The sequence below is a fragment of the Oryctolagus cuniculus genome, chromosome 18 (genome assembly GCF_964237555.1).
Source record: "Oryctolagus cuniculus chromosome 18, mOryCun1.1, whole genome shotgun sequence".
NCBI classification, from domain to species: Eukaryota; Metazoa; Chordata; class Mammalia; order Lagomorpha; family Leporidae; genus Oryctolagus; species Oryctolagus cuniculus.
The window spans coordinates 57615347-57642461 of NC_091449.1; the positions used below are offsets into that span (position 1 = coordinate 57615347).

At 45.8% G+C, this 27115-nt stretch overlaps 2 protein-coding genes across 8 annotated transcripts; one reads left to right on the top strand and one right to left on the bottom strand.

The window, feature by feature from the left end:
* Positions 1 to 430: 430 nt before the first annotated feature.
* Positions 431 to 25307, top strand: ZFP1 (ZFP1 zinc finger protein). Of its 7 annotated transcripts, none has more exons than XM_008257619.4 (4): positions 431 to 605; positions 6092 to 6150; positions 19552 to 19678; positions 22558 to 25307. In XM_008257619.4, the coding sequence occupies exons 2-4, from the start codon at positions 6136 to 6138 to the stop codon at positions 23631 to 23633; spliced, it is 1218 nt and encodes a 405-aa protein (XP_008255841.1). In that variant the 5' UTR covers positions 431 to 605; positions 6092 to 6135; the 3' UTR covers positions 23634 to 25307. The 7 variants fall into 7 exon arrangements, with proteins under 7 accessions (XP_008255841.1, XP_069919683.1, XP_069919684.1 ...); XM_070063582.1 differs by having other exon boundaries at positions 449 to 605; positions 19531 to 19678; XM_070063581.1 differs by lacking the exon at positions 431 to 605 and adding an exon at positions 2245 to 3112.
* On the bottom strand, positions 18221 to 19104 carry LOC100341684 (ubiquitin-conjugating enzyme E2 N-like). The gene has a single exon (XM_002711724.5). The coding sequence runs from the start codon at positions 18984 to 18986 to the stop codon at positions 18531 to 18533; it is 456 nt and encodes a 151-aa protein (XP_002711770.2). The 5' UTR covers positions 18987 to 19104; the 3' UTR covers positions 18221 to 18530.
* Positions 25308 to 27115: the final 1808 nt, after the last annotated feature.

The following is a 27115-nucleotide window of genomic DNA, read 5'->3' on the forward strand; positions in this document are numbered from 1 at the left end:
CTACTAGCCGTTAATAAAACCGGGGGGTTGGGAGGTTGTGATTTAAGGTCAGGAAGCCAGTTGGAGCACATGATATTCTTATGGCCAATTTTGTAAAAAAATACCTAAGTCTGTGAACTTAGTGTTACCCAGAGCGTTTGGAAGGCGCAATCATGGGCGATAACTTGCTTGTACATATTTTCAAATTTAAGTGCAGTTATCATAGATTAAAAGTTAGGTTTTTGCATTTTGGGTGAGGGTAGTGGATTCTAACAGCCAACCCGCTCTGAGAGAAACAGGCCAGGCCAAGGGGTTACACTCGGCAGCCTTCATCCCACTCTCCACACACGGCGTAGACTTTCCTGAGAGTCCCTAACGGCACAGCCCCGGAGGCTTATGGGAAATGTAGGCCGGCGGCCCGCCAGACCGCTCCCCCGGAGGAGCCTGGGAACCGCGAGCAGGCCCCGATTCTGCGCATGTGTGGCGCTGCGAGCGCGCCGGGGGCCGCCCTTCCCCCACCGCCAGCCGCGAGTGGGTGACAGGGCCCCGGTCTCTGCGCGTCTTGGCCGCTCCCCGCCGTGACCCGGCCTGGCACCGAGCCACGAGTGGAAGCCGTGCCCTTGCAGGTACGAGGGGGGCCGCCCGGCAGCACTGCGCGGCCTGGGGCTGAGGGATGGGGTCGTGCCCGGGCAGGGTGGGAACCCAAACTTGGGCGACTCGCGGGCGGGAGTGACCCTCGGGGCGGCGTCCGCGGCTGCCCGGCGCCCTCCTACGAGCGGGGTCCGCGGGGCCGGACGCCCGGGGGCGGGAGCCGCGCAGCGGGCCGCGGCTGCGACGACTCTGGTCGCTCCCTTTGTCAGCAGACGCGCCTCCGACGGGCGGCAACGGGCAGCCGGGCTCTGGGGCAGCGCCGGCGCGGGTCCGGAAGCCCCGGCGAGCGGGGGCGCGCGCGCGCACGCGTCACCGTGCCCGGCCGGCGGGGGCGGGGCGGGGCGGGGCCGCCGCGCCTGGCCACGCCCCGGAAGTATCCGGCGTCCCTGGGCGGCGCGCGCGGCGAGGGTGGACAGAGTGGCCGCGGGTGGCCAGTGCCCACGAGGTGCCCGGTGCTCCGGCGTGCCCTGTGACTTCCGGGGTTGCCGTCTCGGAAAGGGCGGGTGATTTACCCGAGGTCGCGCAGCCAGCTGGTACTTGACGTCTGTAGGCCCTAGATACTTGAAATTTTTTCTGGGAGAGAGACCTTCCATCAGCTGGTTCACTCCTCAGATGTCCGGGGCTGGCCAGGAGCTCTTTGCGGGTCTCCCTCGTGGATGGCAGGGGCCCCAGCACCGGCGCCACCTTTCGCTGCCTTCCAAGGGAGCGGGATGGGGAGTGGAGGAGCCAGGACTCGAACCGGCGGCCTCTTAGCCCAGGCACTGAGCCACAGTGCCGGCCCCTCCGTCTGTTATTTTGCTTTTCTCCCTGGTGGGTTGTGCACTGTGCAGGTTTTGCGTTTCTCTGTGGACGAATTTAATGAGGGCACACAGAGGCCATCCCCACTTTGGGGTCATGCAAGATTTCCCTTGGTTCTCCTACTTTACAGTCATTTTTATCTTAAAACAAAAACACTTGGTACTTATATTGTGATCCCAGTAATGGTTACATTAGGGGTAGTGGGCGTGTTTGTTATGTTGGGTGTTTCTTTTTCTTTTTTTCTGTACTCATTACCCTTTATTCCTCTCCTGTTTTGTCATCCTCAGCACTTTATAAACTTCTTTTTAGGATTTATTTGGAAGGTAGAGTTAAACAGAGGGAGAGAGAGGGAGATCTATCCACTGGTTCACTCCCCAAATGGCTGTAGTGGCCAGGGCTGGGCCAGGCCAAAGTTAGGAACCTGGAGCTGTTTCTGGGTCTCCCACATGGCTGCAGGGGCCCAAGGACTTGGGCCATCTGCTGATTTCCCAGTGCATTAGCAGGGAGCTGGGTCGGAAGTGGAGCAGCTGGGACTTGAACCAGTGCACATATGGGATGCCAGCACTGCAGGTGGTGGCTTAACTGCAGTGCCCAACGCCCAGCATCTATAATCTTTGTAAAATATTTTTTAGCAAGTTTGCTTGCTTGCCCGCCCGCCCTCCCTCCCTCCCTCCCTCCCTTCCTTCCTTCCTTCCTCCCTCCCTCCCTCCCTCCCTCCCTCCCAAGATTTATTTATTTGAAAGGCAGAGTAACAGGCAGAGAGAGAGGTCTTCCATCTGCTGGTTCACTCCCCAGATGGCTGCAATGGCTGGAGCTGTGCTGATCCCAAAGTCAGGAGCTTCTTCCGGTCTCCCATGTGGGTGCAGGGGGTCAAGCACTTGAGCCATCTTCTGCTTTCTCTGGCCATAGCAGAGAGCTGGATTGGAAGTGGAGCAGCCAGGACTCCAGTCGTTGCCCCTAAGGGGTGCCAGCACTGCAGGCGGTGGCTTTACCCACTTCACCACAGCACCAGCCCCATAAAATAATTTTATTATTGTGTAGCCTTTTACTACCCTTGAGATGTAATCATTTTTCTGTTAATTTTTCCTTGACTGATATTTTCACCTCTATATATTAGGCCTTTCTTTCCTGTTTTCTTCATTGATGTGGCTGATTGTTTTTATTGTTGAAGAATGCCTCCTTACTATCTGTAGCATCTGTAGTAATGTCTCCTGGACTGTTCTAGATATTGGTAATTTGTGTCCTCCTTTTTTCCTTGCCCAATTTTACTAGAAATTTATTAGTAGTATTGATCTCTCCAATAACCAGATTTTGGTTTCATTGTGTTTAATGTCCTTTTTTTTTTCCTGGTTTTATAGGGTGGTAGCTGAGGTCATTCATTAAAACCTTTTTTTCCCCAATGTAAATAATTTTTTTTAAGATTGATTGATTTATTTGAAAGAGTAACACAGAGAAGGAAAGGCAAAGAGAGAGAGGTCTTCCATCCGCTGGTTCACTCCCCAATTGGCCGCAGTGGCTGGAGCTGCACTGATCCGAAACCAGGAGCCAGGAGCTTCTTCCAGGTCTCCCACGCGGGTGCAGGGACCCAAGAACTTGGGCCATCTTCTACTGCTTTCCCAGGCCATAGCAGAGAGCTGGATTGGAAATGGAGCAGCCAGGACTCGAACCTGTGCCTATATGGGAGGTAGTTCTAATGTTAAAAATTTCTCTCTAAATCTGTTTTAGCTGTTTCTCAATTTTTTTCAAAGCCCTTAAGACTTAAAAGTTTGTTTAAAAGATTTTATTTTTTTTTATTTGAGAGGTAAGGTGACAGAGAGGGAGACAGAGAAAGGTCTTCCATCTGCTGGTTCGCTTCCCAAATGGTCGCAATGGCCCAAAGCTAGGCCTATCCAAAGCCAGGAGCTTCTTCCAGGTCTCCCACATGGGTGAAGGGGCCCAAGCACTTGCGCCTTCTTCTAGTGCTTTCCCAGGCCATAGCAGAGAGATCAGATAGCTGGATCAGAAGAGGAGCAGCCGGGACTAGAGCTGCCACCCATATGGGATGCCGGCGCCACAGACAGAGGCTTAGTCCACTATGCTACAGTGCCAGGCCCTCAATTTTTTTCTGTAGTGTTTTCATTACAATTCAGTTCCATTTTTTAAAACTCCCTCTGTGACTTCATTTTCACTCATTACTACTTAGAAGTGTATGCAGATCTCTATTATTGATTTATACCTTAATTCTGATTTGGCCAAAGAATATTATAAATTTCTGTCTTTTAAATTTATTGTGGTCTGTTTTATAACTAAGAAGAGGGTACATCTTGGTGAATGTTTTCTGTATACTTGAATATTGTGCTGCTGATGGCAGAGTCTCTGTTAAATATTGAATGGGCCGGGGTAGTAGCTGGGGTCGCTCAGCGTCTGTGGTTTTCTATCTGCCTGTTCTGTCGGATACTGAGAGAAAGTGTTCAAGGGCCCAATTATAGTTGTGCTTTTAGCTACTTTTTTTCAGTTCTACAATTTTTGATACTTGTATTTTAGAGTGATTTTGTTAGGAGCATATACCTTTAGGATTGTTATGTCTTCTTGATGATTTGACACATTGATTCATAAGTGATATTACTGGTTTTCCCCCAGAAACCTTTTGTGATGTTATTTTTTTAATCCTTGGAAATAGCCCTTCTGAAGTCAATTTTGATGTTAATATAATCTTTCCAGCTTTCCTTCGAGGAGTATTTGCAAAATGTACCTTTTTTCATTCTTTTACTTTTAATTTAGTTATGTTTTTGTTTTTAGAACAAGCTGATTATACACAGCAGCTATTGTGGTCTTGCTTTTGTATCTAATGTGACCTCTTGTTCAATTGCTATGTTTATGCCAGTTACTGATATGATTGGATTACAATCTATCATCTTACTAGTAGTTTCCTATATGTCCTGTCTGGTCTTTGTTCCTATTTTCCTTCCTATTTTTGATGTAAGTGGATACTTTTTATGATTCCATTTTATCTCCAATATTGACTTACTGATCATTGTGAAAATTTTTATAAAAATTTTATCAATTGTGCTAGTGTTTACAGTAAGCATCATGGATATTTATTTATATATACTTAATAACATTCTTTCAATCTCATTATTATGCTATTGTTGTCATACATATTACTTTTAAGTGTGCTGTAAACCCACAAATTGTTATTATTTTTGCTTTAGATAGTTGTTTTTTATTTTTTAGAGTGATTAGAAAGACATCTTTTTTTTTTTTTTTTTTGACAGGCAGAGTGGACAGTGAGAGAGACAGAGAGAAAGGTCTTCCTTTGCCGTTGGTTCACTCTCCAATGGCCGCAGCGGCCAGCGTGCTGTGGCTGGCACACCGCGCTGATCCGAAGCCAGGAGCCAGGTGCCTCTCCTGGTCTCCCATGGGGGTACAGGGCCCAAGGACCTGAGCCATTCTCCACTGCCTTCCAGGGCCACAGCAGAGAGCTGGACTGGAAGAGGAGCAACCGGGACAGAATCTGGCGCCCCGACCGGGACTAGAACCCGGTGTGCTGGCGCCACAGGCAGAGGATTAGCCTAGTGAGCCGCGGTGCCGGCCAAAAGACATCTTTTTTACTTACCTTAATTTGACCATCCCCATAGGTCATTTTTTTAAATGTAGATCCGTGCTTCTCTCAGATTTCTTGTGGCTTTGGTCTGATAATGAATTCTGGTTTTGTTTGAAAAGGCTTTTATGTCATTTTATTGTTTTAGAAAACTCGATTGACACGTAAAATTTTACATATTTTCACATTGTGTGTGTGTGTGTGTGTGTGTGTGTGTGTGGAATTCTGGGTTGATGGCTTTTTGCTTTAGTTGTTTGTTTTCCTTACAGCACTTTAAATATGCCACCACCCTGTCTTCTGGCTGGCGCAGTTTGTGATGAGAAAGGGCTGCGATGCTGTATCTTGACTCCTCTTGGCTGCTTGTGGGAATTCAGCCTTGGTTTTCAGAGCTTTGGATAAGATGTGTCTATGTGTGTTTTGGTGTTTAATCCATTTGTGCAGATTTTCTGAGCTACTCTGGATGGATATCATTTTTAGAAAATTCTACGTCTTTGTGTCTTCAAATACTACTTCTTTTGGAATTCTGATTACCTGTTTGTTGGACCATTTGATACTGTGCCACAGCCCCTTTGGTTTAGACTTTTTCCCCCTTCCATTTCTTTTTGTTCTAGTTTTAGAATTTCTTTTGACCTATATCAGATTTACTGACACTTTGCTTAGTTCTGTTGAATTTACTAATGGCCTGTTGAAGGTATTCCTTCATCTCTGTTATTATGCTTTTCTTAGAATCTCCATCTCTGCTGAAATTCCATGTGTTCATTGATGTTGCCTACCTTTTCCATTAAAATTTTTAGCATATGAATTATAGTTGCTTTAAATTCACTGTCTGATCTTTTCAGCAGGGAGGGTTCGGTTGATTGTTTTGTTCACTTGGTGGCTTTAGTCTGCCTTTTTGGGGTTCTCCTGTTTGATTGAAGGTGGATGCGGACTGTGTGATGCTTTCTCTCCTTCTGCAGAGGCCAGGGGACTCCTAGGAGGTGGGGATTCCCCAAGTGCTGTGTAGGGATTCTAAACAGGTTACTGCCGCGGTGTGAGGCAGGTCAGATCTTTAATAACAGTTCCTTCCTTTTTCCTCTATTCCAGTTCTGCCTTCCTAGTTCTCTGCCTTTACTCAAAAACTGCAGAAAATGAACAAATCCCAGGTGAGTTGTTTGTTTATTCCCCATTTTGTTTTTCAGTGCATTCCAGGATGTTTATAATGAGCTGGAAAATAAAATAAGGAAGGTATATGTGAGTTAACCTGAAGACGTAGCAAGAATAACTGGTCGGTACCAGCAGTTGGAAAGCAAACGGAGTTAAATGTCTTGCATTGATTATGAATACCAGTTCTCTGGTTCTCTACTTTAGATATGAACAGATTTTATGGATTTCACATGGATGATGTTTTGGGCTGTTGAGGACAGTATCAACAGAAACAAAAACCCAAATTAAGCAGGTTTTCTGTGGATAGTTCATGTAGAATGGGTGGGTATTTAAATTTTGTCTCTACTTTCTGTGGGTTTCATTGTCATTGCTTTCCTGAGTAGGTTTTTTTTTTGTTATTATCGGTACATATTTACACAAATATATAACAGTGTATGAGTCGTACTGCTCTATTTATTTGTGTTTTGTTTTTAATTAATAGGCTTCATTGTTTAGGGCACTTTTGGATTTACAGAAAATTGGGAAGCCAGAGAGTTCACATATGCCCCATCTCTCACCACGGCACTCAACAGGTTCCCCGATTGTTGTTTTGAACTAATCTGTCATATTTGTCACACTTGATGAGCCAATATTGATACTTTATAGGGTCCATAGTTTCCATTAGGAGTCAGTCTGTGTTGTACATTCTGTGGGCTTTGACAGAGGTATTTTGACATGTATCGTCCATTGTAGTATGTTATAGAATAGTTTCTCTGCCCCCCAAAATCCTGTGTTCCACCTGTTCTCTCCTTCTACCTAAGCCCCTGTCAACCACGAGTCTTTTTACTATCTCATGTCCCTAGTCTTGTCTTTTCTAGAATCATATGGTTAGAGACATGCAGTGGGTCACCTTGTCAAATTAGTGGTCTTAAGATAGAGGTACATGGCTTGAGAGCTAGTTTCTTTTTAAGCACTGAGTACTGTTTCATTGGGTGGATGAATGTGGTTTATCCACTCACTGTTGAAGAACGTCTTGGTTGCTTCCAAGTTTTGGCAGTTAGTAAGGCTGTCATAAATATCTGTGTGCAGGTTTTTGTGTGGCATTAATTTTCAACTCATTTGGGTAAATACCCAGGACCATGATTGCTGGATCATAGAATAAGGACATGTCTTATTCCGTAAGAGACTGCCGAGCCGTCTTCCAGGTGGCTGTGCCATCTTACGTTCCTGCTGGAGCGAGTGAGCGTTCCTGACGCTCCACATCTTCCTCAGCAGTTGGTGTTGTCGTGTTCTGGGTTTTACGTCTAGCAAGTGCCTTTTAATATCGTTTTACTTGATGGTTCTCTGATGCCATGATGTTGATTGAGCATCTTTTTTCATATATTTATTTTTAAATGTTTATTTGCCATCTATCTTCTTTGGTGACATGTCTATTCACATCTTTTGCCCATTTTTAATTAGGTTAGTTTTTAATTATTTTTAAGAAAGATTGATTTATTTGAGAGGTAAAGTTATAGACAAAGACAGAGAGAAAACTCTTCGATCTGCTGGTTCACTCCCTGTATGGCTGCAATGGCCAGAGCTAGGCCAATCCGAAGCCAGGAGCCAGGAGCTTCTTCTGGGCGTCCATGTGAGTACAGGGGCCCAAGGACTTGGGCCATCTTCCACTGCTTTCCTAGGCCATTATCAGAGAGCTGGATTGGAAGAGGATTAGCCGGAACACAAACCAGTCATCCATATGGGATGCCTGGGCCACAGGCTGAGGCGTAACCTACTACACCACAGTGGTGGCCTCTCTGTAACATTCTTGAAGCCATCACAGCATAGACAATGTCCTTATTCATTTAATCTAATTTTTAAAATTAGTTTTATTTCCTTATCTAATTTTTTAAAGATTTATTTATTTATTTGAAAGAGTTAGAGAGAGAGAGAGAGAGAGAGAGAGAGAGAGAGAGAGAGAGAGGTCTTCCATCTGCTGGTTCACTCCTCAAATGGCCACAGTAGCCAGAGCTGAGCTGATCTGGAGCCAGGAGCTTCTTCAGGGTCTCTCACGTAGGTGCAGGGGTGTTGCAGTTGATTTCTCAACAATGTTGCAGTGGATTCATTTCTGAGAGGAGGAGCATGGTGGGGGCAAGAGGCGCGGAGTCACCACACAGACCCCAGGAGTCGGGTGAAAGTGGGCTTGAGGCAAGCAGCCCACAGACTCATTTATTTCAGTTAGTACAACAGCTTATATAGCCAGGACCAGCCAATCCGGTCAAGGGGCAGTCTATGCCCCAACCAATCACAGCCTGTTGCCAGGCAGTTTCCAAAGCCATCCAATCACAGCCTGTTGCCAGGCAGGCTCCATTGCCAGGTGGGTTTCAAAGCCATTCTTGAGTAACTGACACTCGCTTGCCAGCGGCCACCTTGACATGGCCTTCTCATTCCACCACACAGGGGCCCAAGGACTGGGGCCATCTTCTACTGCTTTCCCAGGCCACAGCAGAGAGCTGGATCGGAAGTGGAGGAGCCGGGACTCAAACTGGCACCAATATGGGATGCCGGCACTACAGGTGGCGATTTTACCCGCTACAGCACTGGCCCTTCATCTATTTTTAAAGATTTATTTCTTTGAACGAGTTACAGAAGGAGAGAGATCTTCAGTCTGCTGATTTAATCCCCAGGTGGCTGCAATGACTAGAGCTGGGCAAGGCCAAAGCCATGAGCCACAAGTGTTATGTGGTTCTCCCATATGGGTGGCAGGGGCCCAAACACTTGGGCCATCTTTCACTGCTGTTCCCAGGCCATTAGCAGGGAGCTGGATGGGAAGTGGAACAGCTGGGACACTAACCGGTACCCATATGGGATGTGGTGTTGCAGGTGGCAGTTTTACCCACTAGGCTACAATGCTGGCCCCTTATTTATTTTATTTTTTAAAAGTATTTATTTATTTGAGAGGTAAAGTTACAGAGAGAGGGAGAGACAGAGAGAAAGAACATCCATCTGCTGGTCACTCTCCAAATGGCCACAATGACTGGAGCTGGGCTGATCAGAAGCCAAGAGCCAGAAGCTACCCCTAGGTCTCCTATGTGGGTGCAGGAGCTCAGGCACCTGGGTGGGCCATGTTCTGCTGCTTTACCAGGTGCATTAGCAGGGAGCTGAATCAGAAGTGGAGCAGTCGGGACTTGAACTGGTGGCTATGTGGAATGCCAGTGTTGCAGATGGTGGTTTAACTCACTATGTCTACAGATATAGTGTCTTAATGCTGTGTCCTCTTGGGGCATGGTGGAGAGGAATGCTGTGTTAAAGCAGAAGGGTGAAGAAGGGAATGAGTTTCCTCCTCCAAACCCCTTTGTGAGAGTGCCTAATGCCACTTAGGAGGGAGAGGAAACCTCACGACCCAGCCCTCTCTCAAAGGCAGCATCTCCCATTGTGTTACACTGGGGATTAGATTCCAATGTGAATTTTTGGAGAGTACAGTCATACTACCTTGCCTCCAAATCCCAGTTGTTCTGCAGACACAAATACCAATTTTTATTTATAACCTATACAGCAACGTTCATTTCTGCTTGAACGCTATTCTTTTGTGTCAGGGTAGAAAGTACTTTGGAGAGCATTATACTGGCTGTAAAATTCAAGATTGTTATTTTTTGTGGTTCTTTCAGCATCAGTGTGAATGTGGGGGCTTCCCTCATATATGAAGGTCTTCAGAAAGTTCATGGAAATGCATATATGGAAAAAATTGTACACAGATTTCAAAATTTTTATACCAAAATTTTTTTTTTTTTTTTTTGACAGGCAGAGTGGACAGTGAGAGAGAGAGACAGAGAGAAAGGTCTTCCTTTGCCGTTGGTTCACCCTCCAATGGCCGCCACAGCCAGTGCACTGCGGCCGGCGCACCACGCTGATCCGATGGCAGGAGCCAGGAGCCAGGTGCTTTTCCTGGTCTCCCATGGGGTGCAGGGCCCAAGCACCTGGGCCATCCTCCACTGCACTCCCTGGCCACAGCAGAGGGCTGGCCTGGAAGAGGGGCAACCGGGACAGAATCCGGCGCCCCAACCGGGACTAGAACCCGGTGTGCCGGCGCCGCTAGGCGGAGGATTAGCCTAGTGAGCCGCGGCGCCGGCCTATACCAAAATTTAATTCCATTTTCCACAAACTTCTGGAGGTACCCTCATTATGTACTCCTTTTAGGAGTTTTGACCATGCACTGGTTGCTCCTAAATGCTTGTACGTGGTTGTTTTATGCATTTTATTGAGCTTTTCTAGTTTGCCCATCAGTACTTTGAAGTCAGTGCTTTTTAGTGTTGCATTCAAGAAGTTTAAGACACTCTGTCTGCTTATCGGGGTGTGACCTGTTTTGTCCTCTCTCAAAACTCGGACTTCTCTATACCTGCTGTTCTGAAACTTCTCTGATCATAGACCTTATCTTTTCCTTTTTTACAGTTGTGTGAAGTGTGCACAGAAATACAAAGGAAAGCATATCAGGATGTGCCATATGAAATTACCGTTTTTGTATGTTGAGCCAACTGAATGTCTACAAATTGAATATGGTTTGATCTAATAGTTATCAACCTCTTAAATCATCCAGTGGTCAGTAGTTAACATTTTGGCATATTACATATATTGAAGTTTTTCTTTATATTACACAGTTCATACATGAATTCTGTCTACTTCTCTTAACTCTGGCATGGTTCTGCCCCCCATAGCATGTCCTCTTTTCGGTGTGTTTTTTTTTTTTTTTTTTAAAGATTGATTGATTGATTGATTGATTTGAAAGACAGAGTTACAGAGGCAGGGAGGTCTTCCATCTGCTGGTTCACTCCCCAAATGGCTGCACAGGCTGGAGCTGGGCAGTCTGAAGCGAGGAGCCAGGAGCTTCTTCAGGGTCTTTCACATGGGTGCAGAGGCCCAAGGACTGGGCCATATTCCATTGCTTTCCCAGGCACATTATCAGGGAGCAGGATCGAAGTGAAAGGACTCAAACCTGTGCCCACATCTCTGTTTTATGTTATCTCACTTAATGCTAGAATTCTCCCCACCATTAAAAGAGTCTCCTAATTGTAGAGGTAACCAATATTATAAGTGTTATGTGGGTGTATTCAGTCCTCTGTTTAAAAATACACAGTATTTTTAAATTGTATAGAATTTTTGGAATTCTGTTTAAGTATTGATGCTTGTGACCAGCTTTCTATGTCATTTAAGATTTATTTATTTGAAAGGCAGAGTGACAGAGAGGTGAAGACAGAGACGTTCCATCCCTAAATGGCCACAATAGCTGGGGCTGGACCAGGCTGAGGCCAGGAGCCTGGTACTCCATTCTGGATCTCCCACATGGATGGCTGGGGCCTAAGTGGTTGAGCCAACTTCTTTGTTTGCCAGGTCCCTTTGCAGGGAGCTGGATTGGAAGCAGAGCAGCTGGGACTCTAAGTGGCATCCGATATGGGATGCTGGCATCTCAGGGGTTGTAGGCAGAGGGTTAACCCACTGCACCACATTGCTGGCCCCAGTCTTCGTGTGATTTGAAGTTTGCCTCTTATAAAAGTGCTGCAGTCCAGCCTTGGCAGGTCCAGGGGGTCCCGAAGGAGGGGAGGCGTTGACGAAGAAAGGAGATGGAGACGAGGAGACGAGGTTTAGGTAGCAAGGGAAGGCCTCACTCTGCCGTTCCTCCTCATCGCTGTTTTATACTCTGCTTACACATATTTTTCATTAAGCCTTCTTCCTCCTAAGCTTCTGTTCTTTCTGAGAAAGGACACATCACAAGTGATCGTCTGTGCATAACCTTTCTCTATTAATCTTGTTTTGTTTCATTTTCCTTTCATGGCCTCATTGTAGCCTTCCCATTAATTTTTCTTTATTCATAGTGGATGTGTCAGCTATATGAAACTTGCTTAACTTATCTAAAGGTGCTAGACAAAAAGTCAAAGGTTTGAAAGATTAATCGATTTATTTTATAAGGTTATAACTGTATAGAGAAAGTTCTAATGATTATATCCTATTTTTCTAAAAGTAAATCACAGCCCTAACAGCCATGTTTTTTATAGGAGCTATTCCATTGCCTAAGGTAGGAATTCCTTGTTCCTTTGTTCTACATTTCCAAGCGGGGATAACGTCCTAAGCTTTGTAAGAATGGCTGGGCTGTACTTGCACGTCAGGCCACTTGCCGTAGTATTAACCTCGTCCCACCATTCTCCTCACACTCCGTGCGAGGCAGGGGGCTCGGTGGGGCAAGCGCCGCATGTTCTTGCTGTCCGTTTTCTCATAGAGCTCCTCATTGCTCGTGGTCCTAGTAATATTTTTGGAGATTCCCCTCTTATTTCTCCAGTCACCTCCTTAAACTCATTTTTTTTTTTACAAGGAACAACAATTTCACTTAGCATTAATATGCATGATTTCCACTCCCAAACCCAATGATTACATCCTTGTTAAGCCTAATAAAAGCAACAGAGAAGATGGTTTCAATTCAGTCAGGGGCTTACTGCTTTGTGGAGTTCCCCCTCCTCCTGCTGTGGCTTTGTCATACAGCATAGAGGACATCGCCTCCACCATAAAATCATGTAATTTTTTATATTTTTTAAAAAGATTTATTTATTTATTTGAAAGTCAGAGTTACACAGAGAGAAGGAGAGGCAGAGAGAGTGAAGTCTTCCATCTGCTGGTTCACTCCCCAGTTGGCCACAATGGCTGGAGCTGTGCCGATCCAAAGCCAGGAGCCAGGAGCTTCCTCCAGGTCTCCCACGTGGGTGCAGGGGCCCAGAACTTGGGCCATCTTCTACTGCTTTCCCAGGCCATAGCAGAGCGCTGGATTGGAAATGGAGCAGCCAGGTCTCGAGCTGGTGCCCATAAGGGATGCTCCTGGCACTACAGGTGACAGCTTTACCAGCTATGACACAGCGCCGGCCCCATAATTTTTTTTTATTTTAATTATTTATTTATTTTATTTGACAGGTAGAGTTACAGACAGAGACAGAGAGAAAGGCCTTCCTTCTGTTGGTTCACTCCCCAAATGGCCACTACGGCCAGTGCTGCGCTGGCCTGAAGCCAGGTGCTTCCTCCTGGTCTCCCATGTGGTTGCAGGGCCCAAGCACTTGGGCCATCCTCCACTGCCTTCCCGGGCCACAGCAGAGAGCTGGACTGGAAGAGGAGTAACTGGGACTAGAACCCAGTGCCCATATGGGATGCTGGTGCCGCAGGCGGAGGATTAGCCTATTGAGCCACAGCACCGGCCCCAATTTTTTTTTTTTTTTTTTTGACAGGCAGAGTGGACAGTGAGAGAGAGAGGCAGAGAGAAAGGTCTTCCTTTGCCGTTGGTTCACCCTCCAATGGCCGCCGCGGCCGGCACGCTGCGGCCGGCGCACCGGGCTGATCCGATGGCAGGAGCCAGGTGCTTTTCCTGGTCTCCCATGGGGTGCAGGGCCCAAGCACCTGGGCCATCCTCCACTGCACTCCCTGGCCACAGCAGAGAGCTGGCCTGGAAGAGGGGCAACCGGGACAGAATCCGGCGCCCCAACCAGGACTAGAACCCCGTGTGCCGGCACCGCTAGGCGGAGGATTAGCCTAGTGAGCCGCGGCGCCGGCCCAATTTTTTTTTAATTAATTAATTAATTAGAGAGGCAGAGAGGAAGAGGTCAGTCTTCCATCCACTGGTTTACTCCCCAGATGGCTGCAATGGCCAGAGCTATGCCATTCTGAAGCCAGGAGCTTCTTCCGGGTCTCCCACATGGATGCAGGGGCCCAAGGACTTGGGCCATCCTTTACTGCTTTCCCAGACCATAGCAGAGAGCTGGGTCGGAAGCGGAGCAGCCAGTACTTTAACTGCCACCCAAATTGGATGTTGGTACTGCAGGCGCCGGCCCCAAAAGCATGTATTTCTGAAAACTCTGAAAGTCTTAGTTTTAGCAAACATGCATCATTTATTTGCAAAACCTTTGTCTGATGAACAGTTTGCATTATTGATTTTTTACATTTGGTTTTAAATTGAAACATACTATTTATGGATAACATCTCAATGTATGTATACAACTTGGAATGATCAGGTCACATCACCTCAATCATTTCTTATTTGTGTTGGGAATAATTTAGATCCTCTTGACTAGCCATTTTTATTGTGCTGTAGAATACTAGAATTTGTTCCTCCTGTCCAACTATTCCCTGTTCCGGTTAACCATCCTCCTCTCCTGTGCACCCTTTCCAGCCTCTCACGACTATTCTGCTCTCTACTTCTATGAAACAAACTTTTCGGCTTCTACACGTTGAGTGTGAACTTGTGCTGTTTGTCTTTCTGTGCCTGCTGTATGTCAGTGCTGCGAACGACAGGTTCTTTTTTGTGACTGAATAATATTCCTTTGTGTATACCACTTTTTTGTACACGTATTCATAGATGGATGCCTATGTTGGTTTCGTATCTTGGGAAGTGATGCTATCTGTTCAGCACACTGACTTGTTTCCTTTGGGTTAATATATCTGGTAGTAGAACTGCTAAATGGTATGATAGTTTCATTTCTAGTTTTTTGAAGAACCTCTGTGTCATTTTTACAAAATAGCTGTCTGATTTACATTTCTACCAAGAGCGTACAAGAATTTTCCTTTCTCCATGTCTTTGCCACCGGTGATTTCTTTTTGATAATAGCCATTCTAGCTGGGTTGAGGTGATTTCTCTTTGTGGTTTTAATGTGCATTCCCTTTATGACTAATGTTGAGCATTTTTTCATATACTTGTTGGCTGTGTGTCTTTTTTATTTATTTATTTGAAAGAGTTGCACAGAGAGGAGAGGCAGAGAGAGAGAGAGACAAAGATCGATCTTCCATCCACTGGTTCACTCCCCAATTGGCTGCAATGGCCAGAACCGTGCCTGTTTGGAGCCAGGAGCCCAAGCAGTTGGGCCGTCTTCTGCGGCTTCCCCAGGCTGTAGAGAGCCAGATTTGAAGTGGAACAGCTGGAATAGGAACCAGCGCCCATGTGGGTGCTGGCACTGAGGGCAGGCGGTTTTACCTGCTGGGCCACAACGCCAGCCCCTGTATGTCTTTTTTTGAGACGTGTCTAATGAGATTATTGCCCATTTTAAATTTTATTAACCCTTTGTCTGATGAACAGTTTGCAGATATTTTCTCCCCTTCTGTGGGCTGCGTCTTTGTTGACTGTTTTCCTTTGCTGTGCAGAAGCTTTTTGGGTTCATGTAACAGCATCTGTCGAGTTGTGCTTTCCTTGTCCATCCTTTTTAAAAAAAAAATCCACGTCCAAACCATTATGTCATGAAGTGCTTCCATCACATTTATTGTGGTAGTTTCATAATTTTGAGTCTCCCATTTAGCTCTTTGATTCATTTTGAATTGATTTTTGGGTATGGTGAGAGAGGGGGTAGTTTCTCTTTTGTGTATATGGATACCGCATTTTCCCACTACCATTTATTCAAGAGACTGTCCTTTATCCAGTGCACATCCTTGGTGCCTTTGTTGGAAATCAGTTGGCTGTCAATGTGTGGATTTGCTTCTGTTGTGTTCCATTGGTCCATGTGTCTGGTATTATACCATTACCATGTTGTATTGGTATGAAGTACCAAACGTGTGGTTCACTGCATATTTTAGGAATATTTTTTCCAATTCTGTGAAGAACATCATTGGTATTTGATATGGATTACATTGAATGTGTAGATTTCTTTAGGTAGATTACTGATGGGTTTTTGTTTTGTTTTTTTGTTTTTTTGTTTTTTTGACAGGCAGAGTGGACAGTGAGAGAGAGAGACAGAGAGAAAGGTCTTCCTTTGCCATTGGTTCACCCTCCAATGGCCGCCGCGGCCGGCACGCTGCGGCCAGCGCACCGCGCTGATCCGATGGCAGGAGCCAGGAGCCAGGTGCTTTTCCTGGTCTCCCATGGGGTGCAGGGCCCAAGCACCTGGGCCATCCTCCACTGCACTCCCTGGCCACAGCAGAGGGCTGGCCTGGAAGAGGGGCAACCGGGACAGAATCCGGCGCCCCGACCAGGACTAGAACCCGGTGTGCCGGCGCCGCTAGGCGGAGGATTAGCCTAGTGAGCCGCGGCGCCGGCTCTGATGGTTTTTTAATTCCTATTTCCCTTCTGCTGGCCTGTCAGAATACTTGTATATTCCTATCCTAGTTTTATCTTTTTTGTTATTTACTTAAGTGTATATTTTAAATAAAGTTTAGTTGGAGTATGTTTGCCTCCTTTCTCCCTGATAGAACTCTTAAGTTGCTGGCATCCAGAAATGAGTTACAGCTTATTAATAACCATCTCAATTCATATTTGCTCATTTTAAAATGTTTTGCTTTATTTGCTACATTTTTTTTTTTTTTTGCATCCCACTGAGTCTTTCTAGCTTTAATTCTATATGGAATTTTTTTTTTTTAAAGATATTTAGTTATTTGAAAGGCAGTTTCACATGGAGAGTGTCTCTGCATCTGCTGGCTCACGCCCTGTACGGCCACAGTGGTTGGAGTTGGGCCTGTCTGAAGCCAGGAACTTCTTCCAGGTCTCCCACATGGATGCACGGGCCCAAGGACTTGGGCCATTAGCAGCCAGGACTCAAAAAGGTGACCATGTAGGATGCCTGTTCTACAGGTGGCAGCTTTAACTGCTGTGCCACAGTGCTGGTCCCTGGAATTTATTTATTTATTTATTTTGACTTCTAGTTAATAATACCTAAGTTATGACACTTAATCATAAACAAATCATTCTGGATCAGGCATTGTCAAACTGTGGCCCATTGTCCAAATAGTCTGCTGCCTTTTTTATATATGGCCGTGACCTAAGATTATGTTTTACTTTATAAAAAAAAATAGGGACCAGAGCTGTGGTATAGCGGGTAAAGCTACCACTTGCCGTGCCAGCATCCCATATGGGTGCTGGTTCGAGTCCTGGCTGCTGCACTTTAGATCCAGTTCCCTGCTGATCACCCAATTCCTTGGGCCTCTGCACACACATATGAGGCCTGGAGGAAGCTCTTGGCTCCTGGCTTCAGGTCTGCCTAGCTCCATTGCAGCCATTTGGGGAGCAAACCAATATATGGAAGATCTATCTTTCTCTAACTCTGCCTTTCAAATAAATAAGAATTTTAATATTTATTTCAAAATCAGAGTTAGGAGAGACAGATGAGCTAGGTTGAAACCAAGGGCTTCACGCAGGTCTCCCACCTGGGTGGCAGGAGCCATCGTCATTGCTTTTCCCAGGCCATTAGCAGGGAGCTGGAACACAAGCAGAACTGCAGGGACACCAGCCAGTGCCCACAGGGGATGCTGGGATCCCAAGCAGCGGCTTTACACACTGTGCCACAGCATCAGCCCTGGGTTCTACATATTTTAATGACTGGAAAAACAGTATTATGTTCTGTGAAAATTGTATGGAATTACTCAGATTTCAGTGTTAATAAATCAAGTTTTACTGTTTTTATAGATTGGCTGTGCCTGCTCTTGTGGTATGATAGCTGAATTGGTTCATTTTTTTGCCTTGAGATCTTTAGATCTTTAGATTTATTATGATGTACCTAAGTGTGGGGACTGTTTTGTATTTATTTTACTTGGAGTAAGTGGTACTTCTTGAAACTGTGGTGTGAGCTGTTTTGGAGAATTCTCATTCTCTTTAAATATCGTTATACTGCATTTTGCCATTCTTACAGCTGCAAATACATTAGACCTCTTCAGCTTGTCTCATGTGGTTTTTATGCCCTTTGATTATTTGTCCTTCGTACCTTGAGTATCTCAGCTTGCATATTTTTTTTTAGAATAACAAAAAATATTTTACTAAAACATAAGATTTACGGAAGTTTCCAGACAAGCCATACAAAATGGTCACAAGCTGTTTTGAAGGGGGGATCTACACTTGACAGCAAAGTCACAGTGTTATTAGTGAGGGCTGTGATGTTTGTTTAACGTTCCCATTTTGGCTCAAACAATCAAGCTTGTCCATCTACAGAGTCTAAATTGTTAGACTTGGCTAGAGAGCATATTCTAAAGAATTGGTTAGCTACTTTTAACCAATGCAATTAGATCACCATAAAAAGGGGGGGGGAGCCCATAAAATTAAAATAAAACGTACCTCCCCCCTCAAAAAAAATAAAATAAAATAAAAACACCCACACCCCTGCAGCTAACCCTGACAACTACCTTCTTTCACAGTGCCTTATACTTAAACCATGATAGGGGAAATGAATAAAAGCAGAGGGGCCACTGCTTTTAAACGTTTCCACAACAATCCAGATGATACTTCTAGCCTCTGTTCATGCTTTACAACAGCGAATCAGGACAAGACATAGATTTGCTAATGTGCATTTAATCACCAAAGGACTGAAGATGTCTGGACTTTTATTCTGTAATATTTCTAAGACTGTGTCCATTAAATGCAAACAAAAAGGAAGAAGTCTTGGCAGAACAGGAGAAGTGATGCGTACTTGATGATCAGATCGACTTAAATATTATTCACGGCACATAGCCTAGTCCGTGCTCTAGCTGTTTCTATGGCTTGGGCTTCGTTGGTCTTCCACTGCTCCGCTACGTCATTTGCTAATGGATCATCTGGTTTGGGAGCACTTAACAAAGCTGGATCGATGGCAGAACTGCAGATCTGCAGTGCTGGGGACCACTTATCTTTCAAAATATCTAAACATATTCTTCCCAACTTGTCTACATTAGGATGATAAATTTTGGTCATGAAACGTACTTTAGGGGCTGCCATTGGGTATTCTTCTGGAAGGAATAGTTCAAGTTTAAAAGTCCCTCCCTCAAAGGGGGAATCCTGGGGGCCAGCAATGACCACATGAAAACAGCGGGCGTTGCTCTCATCTGGTTCTGCTTTAATGCCAGGAACTGGTTCTGCCAGCAAACGCTGGGTTTCCTTGATGATCCTGCGGGGCAGCCCGGCCATCTTGTCAGATCCCGAGTTCGGCCTCTAGTCTCGTCTCTGGCTCCACTCGCCTCACGCACGAGTGGAAGTCCCGGGCTCCACCAGCTTGCATATTTTCTGACATCTTCTAGTTCACTAATCATCTTTTCCACTGTGTCTAATTTGCTATTGAATCTTTTAAAAATATTTTCTGCTTTTATGGCTTAGATGCAGGGAGATCTGTAGTTGATGTCTTGTTTTATTGTTGGAAGTCTATTGTGTCCCTTATTTCAAAGCTTTAATGAATTCTTTATTCTTGTTTGGCTTCACAGAAATAGTGCCTCTAAGAGCTTCAGTACTACATTGTTCACATCAGGTTACCAGTCCTTATGATCCTGTCTCCCTGTACACATCTTGAGAGCAGAAACCTATCAAAAATGTAGAAGAATCTAAATAAATGTGGTAACCAGTTACATGTCGAGAGGCATGATAGTGAACAAAACGTACAGTTGGTGTAAATGTTTATGATGAATGACCATAACAACATGGTAGTAAATTTTCTATGTCAAACTGCTGATCGTTGCAGAGTAACGATGTACCATTTTAGGGATCAGTTTCATTCACGGATGTGACTGTGGACTTCACCCAGGAGGAGTGGGAACAACTGGACCCCGCTCAGAGGATCCTGTACATGGATGTGATGCTGGAGAACTACAGCAACTTGCTGTCAGTAGGTGAGAACCCCGTTCCAGTGTGCTTCCCTGTGAGGTTCTTGGCCTCGGTCTTCATGAGTTACAGCGTGCCTCCCAAGTCTGCTTCCTTTAGTTTCAGGCTTTCTGAAGGCTGAGCAGTTAGAATTATTATCGAATGAGGTGTGACCTTCAAATTGGAGAAGAAGAGTTACAGATAACACAGAATTGCAAGTTTGTCCATCTCTCCTTTCCTCTTAGAAGCCCCTAGAAATATTCCAGGGATTATAAACAGATTGGTACCTTCGAAATGCTTTTCAGGAAGTTATTTTTTTAATATTTATCTTATTTATTTGAAAAACAGAGTTAGAGAGGCAGGGATAGAGAGGTCTTCCATCTGCTGGTTCACTCCCCAGATGGCAGCAACGGCTGGAGCTGCGCCAATCTGAAGCCAGGAGCTTCCTCCGGGTCTCCCACGTGGGTACAGGGGCCCAAGGACTTAGACCATCTTCCACTGCTTTTCCCAGGCCACAGCAGAGAGCTGGATCAGAAGAGCAGCCAGGACTAGAACCGGCGGCCGTATGAGATGCCGGCGCTTCAGGCCAGGGCTTTAACCAGCTGTGCCACACACCAGCCCCCAAGAAGTTATTTTTGAAGTCTATTATTGGAGATAGTTGAGGTCAGATGACCTCAGATCTGTGAATCACACCTTGAAATATCAGTCTCTCCTTAACTTTTTTTTTTTTTTTTTTACTGTATCGGTAGGTTGCCTCTGATACTTACCTACCACATCCTACTACTCTTGCAGTAGTGTTCTTAGTTTTCCAGAATGGTGATGTTTGTATTTTAGCTCGTGAGAATTGGTACAGTGGCCTCAAGAAGGACAGATACTTGAATACCAAGCTGGTAGTGTTCTGGATCTCAAGAGTAAGGTGTAAGCAGTACTGTCTTAAGTGATTAAAGGCCTGGCTTGGTAAGTACTCGAGCCTTAAGATCCAAATAAAAGCAGGGACAGTACTGGTTTGGGAAAGAAGCTAAATGTTAAAAGAAAAAATGTTTGTGCTATGATTGGTGTTTGACAAAGCTATTAAGCTGCCACATGAGATGCCCGCTTTCCCCGTCCAAGAACTTGAGTTCGAGTCCCAGTTTCTATTTCAGCTTCCTGTTAATGTGCACATTGGGAGGCAGCAGATGGTTCAAGAAGTTGTGTTGCTGGTACTCCCATGGGAGACCCTGGATTGCTTTCCAGGCTTTGAACTGGCCTCACCCTGGTGGTTGCAGGCATTTGGGGAGTGAACCAGTGGATAGGAGCACTGTCTCGCTACCTTTCAAGTAAGTTAAATTTTTAAAGAAAATGAAGATGGGGGGACTGGCGTCATGGCTCAGTTAATTCTTGGCCTGCAGCGCTGGTATCCCATATGAGCACCGGATTCTAGTCCCGGCTGCTCCTCTTCCAGTCCAGCTCTCTGCTGTGGCCCGGGAGGGCAGTGGAGGATGGCCCAAGTGCTTGGGCCCTGCACCCGCACGGGAGACCAGGAGGAAGCACCTGGCTCCTGGCTTTGGATCGGCGCAGCGCGCTGGTGGTAGCAGCCATTTGGTAGGTGAACCAACGGAAGGAAGACCTCTCTCTCTCTCACTGTCTATAACTCTACCTGTCAAATAAACAATAAAAAAAGGAAAGAAAATGAAGATAGGATATGATGGTGAAAATATTCACTATCCAGCAACTTCAACAGGAAAGCGGTGTAACTGGAGTGGTTCTCCTGTGATGGTCTTGGATTTATTTTATGAACTGTGCCATCCTTGGCAAAAGATTCTTTGAGATTTAGAGCTGTGTGGAAGAATTGGCTCTGCAGCCCTGTGAGAAACGCTGCGTTGTAGATAGCTGTTCCATGCAGGTGAGCAGAGTAATAGAGGCAAAGGGGCTGGGAGCAAATGCTGGCCCCGCCCCAGGGATCTGGAGTCAGGGCGTCGTCCGCCAGACTTAGGTCTGCCTCGGCGCTTCCCCTGAACTTGCTCGCTTGGCCTTTGTGCTCCGTCCTCCCTGGAATTGCCAGCCTTCGTGTCTGATGCCCTTGGATTTCTTTTCTTTTTTTTTTTAAATAAAGATTTAATTACTTGAAAGACTTACACAGAGAGAGGAGAGGCGGGGCGTGGGGGTGGTTGTCCATCTGCTGGTTCACTCCCCAATTGGCTGCAGTGGCCGGAGCTGTGCCAGTCCAAAGCCAGGAGCTTCCTCTGGGTCTCCCACACGTGTGCAGGGGCCAAGGACCTGAGCCATCCTCTATACTGCCTTCCCAGGCCATAGCAGAGAGCTGGATCGGAAGTGGAGCAGCCAGGCTTCGAACCGGCGCCCACATGGGATGCTAGCACTGCAGGTGGCGGCCTGCCCTTGGTTTTTATCTCACTTTCTCCACCTACTTTAGGTCATTTTATCATGTCTGTTGTCATTTTCTGTCACAAGTTTTTACAGTTTTGTCTTTTTCTTTCAAACTTTGAGTTAAATCCCCAATGCAAATGTTTCCCATTGGAAAGGCAGGGGTACAGACAGACAGATTTTCAGTCCATTCCATTACGTTCCCCAAATGCCAACAACAGCTGGGACTGGGTCAGGCCAAAGCTGCAAACTGGCAACGCAAACTGTTGGGTTATTGCCTGCTGCCTACCAAGGTGCACGTTAGCCAGAGGCTTGGATTCAGAAGTGGAGGAAGTAGAGCTGGGACTCAAACCCCAGTCCTCTGCCATGGGAGGCTGGCATCCTAAGCAGATCTTGGCCCCTATACCAAACAGCTGCAGCCATGGAGATTTTTTGAGACTGGGTCCCAGACCGAAAAGCCCCGTCATAGAACATTTGTGGCGACTTCCCATTCAGTAACATTATAGTGAAAGAATTAACAAAGTGAATTTCATTTCCTCTACCCTAGAAGTCTGGAAGGCTGATGACCAGATGGAGGGCCACCCCCGCAGCCCCGAGGAGCAGGCAAGGCAGTTCATCATCCATAAGAGCCCAGTGGAGGAAAGAGGTAATCCCTTTGGAAAAACATTGAATCTGAGCACAGAGTTTGTTTCCTTAAGACAAGTGCCCTATAAATACGACTTATATGAGAAGACTTTGAAATATAATGCAGACTTACTTACTACTAATAAAAGCTATGCAAGAAAGAAAGCTGATGGCTACAATGGATTTGGAAAACCGCTGCTGTGTCTGAAGCAAGACAGAGCACACCCTGGCGTCGAGTGCTCTGAATTTCATCAAAGTGGAAAAGCTGTTGCTCATAAAGAAGGCCTTTTTAAACATCAAAAAATTAAAAATTTGGTCCAACCTTTTATTTGTAACTACTGTGACAAGGCTTTCTCCTTTAAGTCACTCCTTATCAGTCATAAGAGAATACATACTGGAGAAAAACCGTACGAGTGCAACGTGTGTAAGAAGACTTTCTCCCATAAGGCCAACCTCATCAAACATCAGAGGATTCATACTGGGGAGAAGCCCTTTGAATGCCCGGAGTGTGGAAAAGCCTTCACTCACCAGTCCAACCTCATTGTGCACCAGAGAGCACACATGGAGAAGAAGCCCTACGAGTGCAGTGACTGTGGGAAGACATTTGCCCAGAAATTTGAACTCACTACACACCAGAGAATCCACACAGGGGAGCGGCCCTATGAGTGCAATGAATGCGCGAAGACCTTCTTCAAGAAATCAAACCTCATTATACATCAGAAAATCCACACAGGGGAGAAGCGCTATGAGTGCAGTGAGTGCGGCAAGTCCTTCATCCAGAACTCGCAGCTCATCATCCACATGAGAACTCACACAGGGGAGAAGCCCTACGAATGTTCTGAGTGCGGCAAAACCTTCAGCCAAAGGTCGACGCTGAGGTTGCACCTGAGAATCCACACGGGCGAGAAGCCCTACGAGTGCTCCGAGTGTGGGAAGGCTTTCAGCAGGAAGTCCCGACTCAGCGTCCATCAGAGAGTTCATGGAACAGAGAAGCCCTAGCCTGCCACCAGGACGCTGCCGGTGGCGGCGACACCTCACGGAGGTATGAAGGAGCAAGGGAGCTCATGCTGACGCAGTCGACACGTGGGAACGTGCCAGAAGTCATCATACTGCGAGTTAGCGACGGCCCGCGGCTAAGTAAGCTTACCAGAAAATTTCCATTTGTAAATAGATGTACCCAGATGAATTGTGAATGAGTTTAATATTCTGGGCAGCATAAACAGTACCCTTGAAATTTAGTGGCTATATGTGGACTGTGTCACAATACAAAAATTATGTTTTAAATATTCACATCTGAATCTGTCACAAGAAGTTTAAAACTCTTGTCCTCTGGAAGAATTGGACACATCAGACAGGATTTTCCATGTAAATATCAGTTTAGTACCTTTCCAACCCAGTGTGCATTCCAAATGAGACGTCTGACGGGTGTTACCGCAGCACGTGGCCGGTGTTTTCTCCTAGTGCTTGCCAGTACATGCAGGTTGCACGGACACTGTTTTCAGTGGCCTCTTCACTGCAGACAGTACTAACCTCTGCCTGGGTCTGCTGAGGCGTCCAGAGTATTCTTACGCGCTGTGTAGAGGTGAGGTAGCGAAAGGAGGCAGCTGGGAACCGTGTCGCGTGTCGCTCAGCGCTCACCACAGAAAGCAGTGCCGTGTGCGCAGTGCCCTGCCCGGGGTGTTCACACAAGTGCATGTCTTTTACCAAAATACTGTCTAACCTGGATAGCGCCTGTGTTTCTGTGTGTTTCCCTGTTTCTCAGTATTTTATGAATTGTCTTGCAAAAAAGATTGTAGGGTGCTTATGTAGCTGACAAATGTTACGCTTCAGAGAGTTTAGAGGAAAAATAAAGAATTGTTTTATTGCTTTTTAAAATTTGTACTGCAAAATCCACTTTAGAAGTGAGTTTTTGGAGTATTGTTTGACATTTCTACTTGAGTTTCACTGCTGTCAACCTAAAACATTTTTTTACTACCTTTAACTCTTTATAATTGGGCTTCAATAGTCTCTCCATCTATTATTTGATTTTTAATGAAAAAATTGTCTTTATGTAACTCAAAGATAATGCCGTTTTAAACTGGATTTCAAGTTCACAGGTTCAGCCTTTTCCTATCAGTTATAAATCATGTATTAGCATTACAAATGGCAACGAAAATTGGGCTTATTTTTGAGGTTCACAGGTGGGCGGTGACTACATAGGAATGTTATTGACTGAATAATTTACAGTAATGTCCACAACGCAGTAAGTCTTTGTAAGTTGTGATTTACCCACTGACAACAAGGAAGCCAGGAAAAAAGCTAATTTAGCACACTGCTGTTGGAAGTGCACATTGTGACAGCCTCCGTGGGAAACATCCTGTCTTAACTTTAAAGAATACATACACTTTAACCCAGGAATCTGCTGGGAATCTAGTGAAGAAAAAAGTAAAGTGCCAGTACTTAATACTATATATTTATCAGTGTATAATGTAATATATTTTGAATAAGGGCCAGGGAAAAAGGGGGAAATCACCATCAATAAGAACATGAGTGAATAAATTATGATAAAAAATGTGCCATGGTTGAATGGCGTTCCATTGAAGAGACTGTGGAAGAGCGAACTCTTGCAGACCAAACAAAGAAATGAGTAAGGGAGAACTGATTTTTGTAAAATAAAGATCTAGAAACTTTAAATGTGTGTATATTTGCCTATGATTTTATGGGCTTGGGGAATGGAATTCCTTCAGTTACAACCTCTAACTTCATCAACTCTGTCAGTGAAGACCCCCATAAGAAACAACTAATTCTGTATTCTTCATTTGAAAGGACTGTTCACAGAGATGAGGGAATGAAGGGTTAAGGAACCAACAAGGCAAGGTGAGGCATACAAGAGGCCCATAGCGTTAAGATGTTTTTCCTCCCCCAGGGCCAAAGAACCAAAGTGGAAATTGAGCCTAGTGAGAGCGAAGGTCTTCCAAGAGCCCGCTAGGTGGGTGTTGCAGCTAGTGAGGTGGAGCTACTATGAGGCCAAGAACAGAAGCAGAGAAGGGAGCGGCCAAGAAAAGCCTTGCTTTTCTCTGCTGCTGTTTGGGCTCCTGGAGGTTTCAGTTGACTGAATTCACCGGAAACCCCAGCCATGCAGTCCTGCTGGGATACAGTGGAGAAGCGTGGAGAGCGCACTCAGGGCGCACAGCACACCCAGCAGATCCCGTGGCCTCAGCTCCTCTGGTCCAGCTGTAGTGAGGCCTTCCCAGGCGGCCTCTGCCCCACCTTTGCTCACCTCCAGTGGCAGCTCATCTCATTCCTCCAGATTTGCATTTGGAGGTAGGATGCCCCCACAAAACCCAGTTTCAAACAAAATATGAATATGGGAGTTACTGCATAGATAGCAGTTTAGGTCATAAAACTAGATGATACTGCCTAGAAAAGAGAATTTAAACAGTGAGCCCCAAGCATTCACCAAAATGTTTAGGAAAAATGGAGGAAACTGGCAGAGGGGACTGAGAAGGAGCAGCCAGGGTCAGGATGAAAACCAAGCAGGGTGGTTTCCTGGGAGCCAGGAGAAAAGGGTCTTCTCAGGTGGACAGTGACCACAGCAGCAGATACTGACGTGTGAGGCTGGGTGTGCACTGAGACTGACCAGCACTCAGGCCTCTGGTAGGAATCGTTTCAAGGAAATGGGGCAGATCTGGAAGAATTCAAGATCACATTGGAAGCAGGAAGTATGGATTATGGACAAGGGGCAAAGTTTCCAGAACTGGAGGGCCTAAGACTTTGCCCTGTGTGCAGACTAACAAGTCCACCTGCCCACCCCCAGGCTGGCGGCAGGAGACACATCGGGTGGACCTGGGAGGATGCCGGCGGTGCTTATTCCTCAGTAGCAGTGGTTAGACCACCATAGCAACATTTGCTCAGACCACTTCCCACAGGATCACGTGGTAACGCTACATGATGTAGGCTGCTATGTTTACAGGAGAGGACCTCTCAATGTAGGGAGAAACCAAGTCTCATCATGGGCTGCAAGTAGACCTACGAAGCCTTGTCCCAAAGAAAGCTCTCTCTGTTATGCTGGATGCTAAACAAACCTGCTTTCTGCTCTGGAGAGAGAGCTCTTTCCTAAGGCTGGTCACTATTCAGACATTTGAAAGGGTAGTCTGGAGCAAAGGCAATGAGTTAGCATGGGCAGAGACATGAAAAACCTATCGAGAAATTGTCTTCCAACAGAAATGGATGGGTAGCTTAAGATTAAGGGCTTTTTTCTTTTTATTAAAGATTCCTGTTTTTGAAAGGCAGAGACAAAGAAAAGAGAGCTCTTCCATCCACTGATTGACTCCCCAGATAGCATCTGGGTTTCCTAGATGGGTGGCCAGGACCTGAGTACTTGGGCTTTGCGGCTGCTTTCAGGTGCATTAGCAGGGAGCTGGATTAGAAGTGGAGCAGCCGGGACTCAGACGGCACCCATACGAGATGCAGGCATTGCAGGTGTTGGCTTAACTTGCTAT

Bases quoted from the DNA above. Each gene is read 5' to 3' on its own strand.
- ZFP1 (XM_008257619.4), top strand. The intron at 19,679-22,557 runs GTGAGAACCCCG...CCTCTACCCTAG, and splicing joins CAGCAACTTGCTGTCAGTAG to AAGTCTGGAAGGCTGATGAC.
- LOC100341684 (XM_002711724.5), bottom strand. From the start codon at position 18,986: ATGGCCGGGCTGCCCCGCAGGATCATCAAGGAAACCCAGCGTTTGCTG.